Here is a 9,397-nt window from a genome sequence, read left to right as displayed (position 1 = left end):
AAATTTGGATGTTTACATTGGTTGGACTGTTCTCTGTGGTCCAACCAGTTGGACTTGAAACCTACTCATATATAAAAACTATTAATAATAAATCACTCGCTTCCTGTTGGGACCATTCTGATAAATATATAAAAATATCATGCTACTGTAGCGAGAAATTCATAAATATTTTTGCGAGATTTTAACCAAATAAATAATTGAAAGTTTAATTATTTCATTTTGACCTAGATTTAAAATTTGAAACTGTTTATTAATTTATAAGAATTTTTTAAATATTTTATTTTTGAGGAGATTTTGCCAATAATACTGCGAGAAATTCCGAAAATCTTAAAATCTCCCGAGAAATTGGCAATGCTGAAGAGCCTGGAAATTTGTAAGGTCGGCGCCCAGAGATCTAACGCGGTGAGGGAAACCGTGATAACTTACGGCATTGTGTACGTCACACGACTGCAGGTCCAGAGAAACACGCATCTACACGCTCAATTGTCAATGACTCCACCGGTAATATATTTATACTACATCTGGTCCGTTCGACGTGTGGACCCCACATGACGGTTGTAGCTTACCACAAGGAAGCGGATTGGCTGGTGTACCACACACCAGCAATGTAGCTGGTTTGTTCAGGTCAGCAAATTATATGGGTCCCATCAGGATGTATATGTTATATCTAAACCGTTCATTCATTTTGTGAGATCGTATTAAGGCTTGAGTCGAAAAATAAGACAGATATAAAGATTAAGTGGACCACAGTGCAAAAGGCAGTGGGAGATTGAACGTCTTCCATTGAAACCCTTTTGGAGGTTACAGAAGTTTTGGATCAATATGATATTTGTTTTAATTCTTCATCCAGGTCTTTGTGACATTATGAATAGATTGGATGGAAAATAAACGTTATAGTGGGCCTTACGAACGTTTTAATGGTGAAAATCATTATCCCCCTGCTATTTGTGGTGTGGTCCAGTTGAGCTTTGGATATGATTCATTTTTTGGATCATGCTCTAAAATGATCTTGAAAATGGATGAACGGTGTGGATATAATAAATACATCATTTTTGGGCCACCTAACTTTGATCTCGAAACGGATCGGCGACTCCCCCAGTGGCTAGTAGTCGGTGCTCTGCGGGCCCACTATAAAGTGTGTCTTTTATCCATGCCTTTCATCCATTTTAACAGATCATTTTAGGGCCTCATCCCAAAAATTCTAGGGATATAAATCTCAGGTATACCACACCACAGGAAAACAATAGTTATTGAATATCCATCATTAAAATCCTCCTAAGGCCCATTGTACTGTTTATTTGACATCCAATCTGTTGATTAAGTCATACAGAACTAGATAAAGGGACAAAAGAAATATCAGCTTGATCCAAAACTTTTATGGCCCTCAAAAAGTTTTTAATGGTCCAAGTTAAATCAACACTATTTCCTGTAATGTGGTCCACTTGAGATTGGGATATATCTCATTTTTTTGGGTCGTACTATAAAATGATTTAGAAAAATATATGAACGGCATGGATGAAGCAAATACAGCATGGTGGGGCCACAGAGCACCGGAAGTAGTCAATCCGTTCTCGGTCTTCGCACGACACGTACCCACACCAGCTGGGTTTTCATCATGATGTAATTTGAATGCAAACCATTCGTTTTCCATTTTAAACAGTCGAGTTCTTATGTGGTCCGCATGATTTTTTCACAAAGGCGGCGGATCTAGCGGGAAGCGGATGAGGTCTTGCTCGGGTACACCTTAGTGGGCGTTACCCTTACCGTGGGGCCCACCTTGATGATGTGTTATATATGTACATTGTCCATCCGTTTTTCTAACCCATTTCAGGACGTAGTCCCAAAAATTAAGCAGATCCAAATCTCAGATGGACCACACAACATGAAACGGTGGAGATTGATTGCTCGCCATTAAACCCTTGATAAGGTTAACTAGGCCTGGATGGAGGGAAAATACAAAAATCTTCTTGATCCAAAACTTTTATGCTCATAAAAAGCTTTTAATAGTCATTTATCACTTTTCCTTAGGGTATGGTTCACTGAGATTTGAATCTTCTTAATTTTTGGTTAAAAGTACTAAAATTAGCTGAAAAAATATATAGGAGGGATGGATTTACAACGCATTCATTGAGGTAGGCCCCACACATTAAGTATAACACGCATTTGTCACGGTAGATTTGGAGGGATTTGAGGCGATTTTAAATTCCTTAGTTGTCTAGCACCAGAGAGTTACTTGGGTTTCTAAGGGCATGTCTTAGAAGGGATTAGGTGGGATGGGATTCATGTGGTCCTGTGCCAAGTCCACTCCATGTTTTGGGAAGAATGGTAAAGCTTGGAGTTAGATCAGATGGAATTGCATTGGGTCGCGCTAATTTCACTCAATGTTAGCAATTTGTGTAGGTCCCACCATGATGTGTGGGCTATATATCCACACTGTCCACCCATTTTTCTAGATTATTTTAGAGCCTGGGCCAAAAAATCAGATAAATATAAAGCTCAAGTGAATCCCACCATAGAAAGCAACGGGGATTGAATATTTATTGTTGAAAACTTCTTTGGGGCCACATAAGCTTTGGATCTATCTCATTTTTAGGCACATGCCATAAAATAAGGTTAGAAACAAATTAACGATTTAATATAACACATGCTTGTTATTCTTAGTAATTTCAAATGATGGTAGGTATATCCATTCAATGTACCACCATATTACCAACAAAACATGGCATTAATCTTATTCCATAGCAAGAGGGGACAATTCCTGCCATGGGTAATAATTATGTTTTTTGAATCCTATCCCAACTTATCCCTTTCTAATCCCACCGCCCAAACACACCGTGAGGGTTTTAAATTCTAGATGAGAGCTTAGATTACATCTAAAATACTTTCAAAAGTTAGCACGTGTAACATGCGTCATTTTATTGGGCTCATGGCCCACAAATGATATCCGAAACAATTAGATTATTAATTTACATAATTATAATTACTTTAATATAATAATCAACAGCATCTAAACGTTGTACATGTAAATCAATGGTTAAAAATTATCTGTTAGTCACTTGGACATAATCTTGTGCTCGTGGCCCATTTGAGATTCGAAATTTCTTCATTTTCAGATAAAATATATATTTTAGTGGGCTTATTACAATCATTATATCAAATATTACATACATCATTAATTAGAAATATTAAAATTAATTTAGTAATTAAATTCAAATCCCCAATAAACATGCATGCATAGCTACTTTTGTATGAAATTTGATTCTTCCAAACCCATGGGTTCCAAAACCAGGGGGTTACAAATCCACGCTCCCAAACACGCCCTAACGTGTTACCCGGGTAAGACTTAATCTGCTCCCCGTCTAGCGTGGGCCATTCGCAGATCCTCCTACCTTACGGGCTCCAACGTGGCACAGGTGAGGCAAGGATAACGGCTTGGTGGGTAAGGCCTAGACCGTGAGTCACCTTATACGTAGTATATCCACATGGCCCATCTGCTTTGCCACTCATTTTAAGACGTGTTCTAAAAAATAAGACAGATACATTTTCAAGTGGACCACACCATAGAAAAATAGTGGTGATTAAATAATCACCATTAAAAACCTCCTAAGGTCCACTCTAGTTCTTATTTTCGATCCAATCCCTTGATAAGGTCACGACAAACCCGGACGTAGGGAAAACACAAATACCAGCTTGATCCAAGACTCTTGTGGCGCTAAGGAGATGTTTGGCGCATGGTACTAGGAAGGATTAGGTGTGATCCACTTGAGAGTTGGGTCTGCTTCATTTTTTAAGCCATGCCTTAAAATGATATGACAAAATGAATGGACGGCATGGATATACAATAAATACATCGAGGTGGGTCCTACGATCAGGGCCTCACTCACTAAACTATTACACCTGCCTCACCTGATCGGCGCCCCATTATTTTAGCAGTTCATCAGGTGGGCCACATTGTTACCGGTTTCGTGGCCAGAAACCGGTTCGGTTCACTAATTAGGTGTGCCGTAACATGTACATTGAAGATCGACCGTTGGCTATCTTCAACGGTCCACTTTCATCCGTAATTGGCTGGTGATCCCTGTGAACAGCTGGGATCTGGTACACACGTGATACATGTCTACTGTGAAACAATCATCAACACGTGGCCTAACCGTGAAACGAGGGTCAGATCCATCGTAGGTTCACCCAACGGCTGTGAGTGTAGACTTTTTCAACGACGGTGGGCCACCGACTGGTTTTTTATTTAAAGGCCCCTAGTCCCTTCTTTGAGAAATCAGCCTCAACGAGAGCAAGCAACTGGAAATTGCTTTCCAAGAACGAATTTCCGCTTTGGGTTTTACAGAGAGAGAGAGATGGTGGTGGCTATCGTAGAAACTGGTGAGAAAGAGATGGTGACTTTGGTGTCTCGCACTGGAAGGCATTTGCAGCGCTACAGCTCTATTGGCCGTCGCCTCGTTGTCGGGTCTCTCTTCTCTCCCTCTCTATCAGTTTGCATGTATAGATATTGAAGGGTGTTTAATTAGCCAGGATCCACCATGAAAGTGTTTGGACCCGATAAAACAGGCCCGTCCATTCATCAGAATATCAGATGGGCCAACATGCACTTCTGGTCCTTGTGATTAGTGGACCATGTCCATTCTATTAGTTCCAACCATGTGATGAGTGGCCCACATTTCACATTTTTATTTTTCTAACTCAATTATTTTTGTTTATTTGTGGAGATTTCTCACTTTTATTTTCCAATTGTTCTGCAGATGCATACCATATCGATTTATAGAGGACGAAACTAGTAAAAATTGCAGTGATCGAGACATAGAAGTTCTAGTGATCAGCTCGCAGAAAGGTTATGGCCATGGAGTCTTGTTTCCCAAGGTAAAATCAGCTTTTTTAAAGTAGTTAAATAGTTGAGTTTGTGTTTGGATGCACCAATTTCATGAAATATCATAAAAAATTGTAAGAAATTAACTAATGAATATAAAGTATCATGAAATTTCCCAATATTTAGTGCAACCAAAGCACCCAAAAAAATAAAAATGGGTCATTTACTATTCCGAGACAAGTTGCTTATGAGGCATGAAATAAGAAAAAAAGGAGACTGGTGCCTCCACACGTGCGACTTTCAGCTCACTTCTGTGGGTGAAATTCAGCCATTGGATGAAAACCAGTTTAGTTTGGTCACGAATCCGCCTAAATGGCACAAACCTCCTCTTTCCACCACAAATTCAAACGAGAAACTGCCCAGACCCTCTTTCCACCACAAATTCAAATGAGAAATTACTATGCCGAGAAATTTTGGACGATGAGGTTCATCAATACGCGTGAAAGATCTTTTGGACGGTTTGGAGGAGTTGACATTCATGTTCTAGGCGCCGACCTCGGTGGAGAAATGATGTGGAACTCGATTGCGTAGTGAATATAGCACACACCACCGACTTGGGATGGTATGTTGACTTGGCAAAGTTCTGTGGGACTCACCCGTTTATGTTATATCCACATCGTCCATTCATTTTGGTAGATGAGCTTAGGGCATGAGGCACCGAAGTTTTGGATGAAGCTGATATTTGTGTTTTCTCCTCATTTATATGTGTAATCATATGAACATGTTAGATAGTAAATAAACATCATGGTGGGCCTTGGGAAGGTTTCAACTTGAGCTGTGGACATGTCTCATCTTTAAGCTCATGGCTAAAATGATCTTCGGTTCTGTGTTCTACCCTATCGGGTCCGTGCCGGCGCGATGGGTGGGACTCTTGACTGTGGGGCTCACATTGATGTATCTGCCTTAAATCCACACCGTCCAACTATTTTGACACCTCGTTTTAGAGCATGATCCCAAAAATGAAGCCTACCCAAATCTTCGGTGGACAACAACACGGTAAACAGTTGTTATTGAATCCCCACCATTTAAAACTTCATGGATTCCATCAAAATGTTATTTGCCATCCAAATTGTTGATAAAGTCATAGACTGAATGAAAAGACCACACAAATATTATCTTGATCCAAATCTTTTGTAGCTCATAAGAAGTTTTAATTTTCATTTTGTTGATTGACGTCCAAAAATGAGCTTCAAAACAGATGGACAGTGTTGATGTAGTCACATACATCACGGTGGGCCACAGTTGGGGGTGGATCAGAGGGGACGTGGTTTTCTTGGGAAAGCTTTCAGGAAGTTCTTTCATCGGGATGCTAGGCAGGGCTATCATAATGTTTCTTAAAAATCCACCTCATTTTTTCATATATTTTTAGAGATAATGCAAAAAATCAAGTGGGTGCAAAAGTTAAGTCGACTGCACGAGAGAAAACAGTGGAGATTAGTAACACTGTTTAAACATTAGATGGACACAAAAGTTTCGTATCATGCAAACTATTTTGTATTTTCACTTCATCCCGTGGGGCGTGAACTTATAAACGGTTTGGATGGATATAAATTATAAACATCAAGGTGAAGAGGTTTCAACAGTAGAAAACTATTTCTTTAGTTTTCTTTCTAGTACGGCAACTTTGAGTTTTGGATCCAGCTGATTTTTGGTCTTATGTCCTTAAAATAATTTGAGAAAATGAATAGATGGAGTGGATTTTCGAGAAACATCATGATGGCCCACCTAAGATCTCCAAGAACAAGTCCGCGTCCGATATGGGTGCCCCTCTCTATCAATCAACTGTCAGGGTCTCATTTCACTATCAAGTGGGTGCACCCAATTCAAGTCGTTATGCTGTAGCTGATGACCAATCACTTTAATTACGATCTACCAAAATTTTTGGACCGGATTGACTGGTGTACCACCCACCGCCGACCTTACTGATGTCGACCAGGTTCCGTGAGTTCCATCACGAGGCATGTATTATAATCAAACCCTCCATCCATTCAGCCAGTTCATGGTAATGGTTGAGCAAAACTAAAATAGATCCAAAGATCAAGTGGACCACACTGCAAAAGGTAATGGAGATTTAAGTATATCATTGAAACCCTTTTTGGGTAGTAGAAGTTTTGAATCAATATAAATATATATATATATATATATATATATTACTCTTTATCAAGGTCTGTATAATCTTATGAATAGATTGGATGGAAAATAAATATTATAATGGGCCCAACAAATGTTTTAACAGTGAGAATCATTATCCCACTATTATTTGTGGTGTGGTCCAGTTGAGGTTTGGATATGACTCGTTTTTGGCTCATGCTCTCAAATAATCTCGTTAAATATAGGTAAATACATCATGGTGGGCCATGTAACTTTGATCTCCTTAATACCCTTCCTGTAAATAGGAGCTCGAGGAGCGTAAGCTCCCGTCTTTGCACGACACGTACCCACACCAGCCAGATCGGTGATGTGTAGTACACCAGCCAATCCGCTTCCGAAGAAGAGAGGGGTGAGCCCCCACCGTGGATTACTTGGAGGAGTTATCTGATGCGATGCCAAAGTATGATAGTTAATACACATGCATTCAGCAATCGACCGACCCGTATACATGGAACTCAAATTCAAATATTGAGATCATGGACCAGTTTTAGATAAGTCACCATCCCAAAAATTAGATTAATTGGACTACCCTAACTTCTGATTAACGGACAATCGTTTTCTAATTCGGTTTGTTGACCATTTTTCATTTTCAACCGTGGAATGGTATATTGATTAATATGTCGCAGTATAAACCGTTGATTTCATTGGACCTTACCTTCCTCCATATCTGATTGTCCAGGGAGGCTGGGAGACGGATGAATCTATGGTAGATGCTGCTTCCCGAGAGGCACTGGAGGAAGCTGGAGTACGCGGGGATGTGCAGGTTAGCATTCACCTCCATGGGTCTTTATACTCGCGCAGAGTAACCATCCATATCCTATATTGTCACATTTGAGATCGGGGTGGTCCTATCATCAGGTGGGCCACACATTCTTTGGATGATCCATCCTGATTCCTGGGCCAATGGATATTTTTTGTTGGGTTGACCTGATGAACGGTTCGGATCTTGCAAATGAGAGGAGTAGGATTTGAATGGTCACATTTCTGTCTGTAGTTATTGGATTCAAATAATTACTGTCATGCCACTACTATGCAGGAACGACTTGGGAAATGGAGTTTCAAGAGCAAAAGGTATGGTACGTACTATGATGGATTCATGTTCCCATTGCTGGTAAAGGAGCAATTGGATCTGTGGCCTGAGGAGCATGTCCGCCACCGTAGATGGGTATGTACCGAAATCTGTCCTTATGACTTCTTAATTTCGTTTTCCGCCGTCCAGTATATTCTGGACCGTTCTTTTTTTCGATCAAGACGACTGTATGTCTCTATCCATCCAATCAGTAACTTGCAAAAATGGATGGTTCAGATCGTTTAAATTTAAAGAGGTCCATGTGTTTCTAGCCATCCAATCAATAACGTGCAAAATTAGATTGTTCAGATCGTTTAAATTGAAAGATATCCGTTCTTTAGCCTGGGTCGTGGATTAGATTGAAAATGTACCCGAAATATCACTTAATTAGACAATCGTAACCATCTGATCTAATGTGGACAGATGGACGATTATAAATAATAATAATAATAATAATCCAAATAAACATATGGTAAGGATCATCCGATTGACCTGATCTTGACCGTGGTTTATGAGTCTGTACCTGATGGACGGTTCATATTGTGTATGCCAAACAGTTGTGGGTCCACTTGAAAAGATCATGTGTCTCTAAATTCCTCTATATGTGTTGTGTGCTTTTGGATATAGGTTACAGTAGCTGAAGCAAGAGAGAGCTGCCAGCAGTGGTGGATGAAAGAAGCATTAGAGACGTTGGTGAACCGTCTATCAAACTCGGTGGGCCACACTATCAAGGACTTAACGGTGATCGAGAAGAAGATGGGCCACCAACTTCACTAACTTAAAAGCTGCATTGACTTGTACATAAGGATTGCCACATGTGTGGGCCTGGATTTGCTTGGGCCCATTTTTCGGTACTTGATTATCTTAGGCCCAGAGCATCGATGGCTATAATAAAAAGAGTAGAAAACTGATGTGGGCCTGAATGCAGTGTACCATCTGTTGACGTGGAGTAATGTGGACCCTTGTTGGGCCTTCGGAATGCGGATGTTTTTGTTCATCGAAATTGAAATCAGTTCTTCCGTGAAGTCGTGAAATTTCCGGCACTTTGGTGTAATATATTGATGTTTTACTCGCGCATCTTTCTATTTTGACAAGTAGGGCATATGGACCGGTAATCCAGACCATTGGTCTGTTGTGTCACACCGTAGATAGGCTATGTCTCAAAATTCCCCACAATTAGACATCTTTAATGTTTTTGTTTGTGCCCTACAGATGGACGTTTAAGAGTCCACATTTAAAAGAAAAAAGGTGTTAATAGTGGTAGATGGGATCTCCCAAAGTAGACATTTTTTGGGTCA

The 9,397-nt window shown here is 40.1% G+C and overlaps 1 protein-coding gene across 1 annotated transcript; it reads left to right on the top strand.

Annotated features, from left to right (window-relative positions):
- The first annotated feature begins 4,268 nt into the window (after positions 1-4,268).
- On the top strand, positions 4,269-9,124 carry LOC131227567 (nudix hydrolase 18, mitochondrial-like). The gene is made up of 5 exons (XM_058223371.1): positions 4,269-4,462; positions 4,755-4,872; positions 7,710-7,793; positions 8,067-8,195; positions 8,727-9,124. The coding sequence occupies exons 1-5, from the start codon at positions 4,353-4,355 to the stop codon at positions 8,874-8,876; spliced, it is 591 nt and encodes a 196-aa protein (XP_058079354.1). The 5' UTR covers positions 4,269-4,352; the 3' UTR covers positions 8,877-9,124.
- Positions 9,125-9,397: the final 273 nt, after the last annotated feature.

The sequence above is a fragment of the Magnolia sinica genome, chromosome 15, assembly GCF_029962835.1.
Source record: "Magnolia sinica isolate HGM2019 chromosome 15, MsV1, whole genome shotgun sequence".
Taxonomy (NCBI): Eukaryota; Viridiplantae; Streptophyta; class Magnoliopsida; order Magnoliales; family Magnoliaceae; genus Magnolia; species Magnolia sinica.
The sequence above is the reverse complement of the archived record's forward strand: the minus strand, read 5'-3'. Positions and strand labels throughout refer to the sequence as shown.

Coding starts and splice junctions, on each gene's coding strand:
- LOC131227567 (XM_058223371.1), top strand. CDS start 4,353: ATGGTGGTGGCTATCGTAGAAACTGGTGAGAAAGAGATGGTGACTTTG. Junction 4,463..4,754: donor GGCCGTCGCCTCGTTGTCGG/GTCTCTCTTCTC, acceptor ATTGTTCTGCAG/ATGCATACCATATCGATTTA. Junction 7,794..8,066: donor GAGTACGCGGGGATGTGCAG/GTTAGCATTCAC, acceptor ACTACTATGCAG/GAACGACTTGGGAAATGGAG.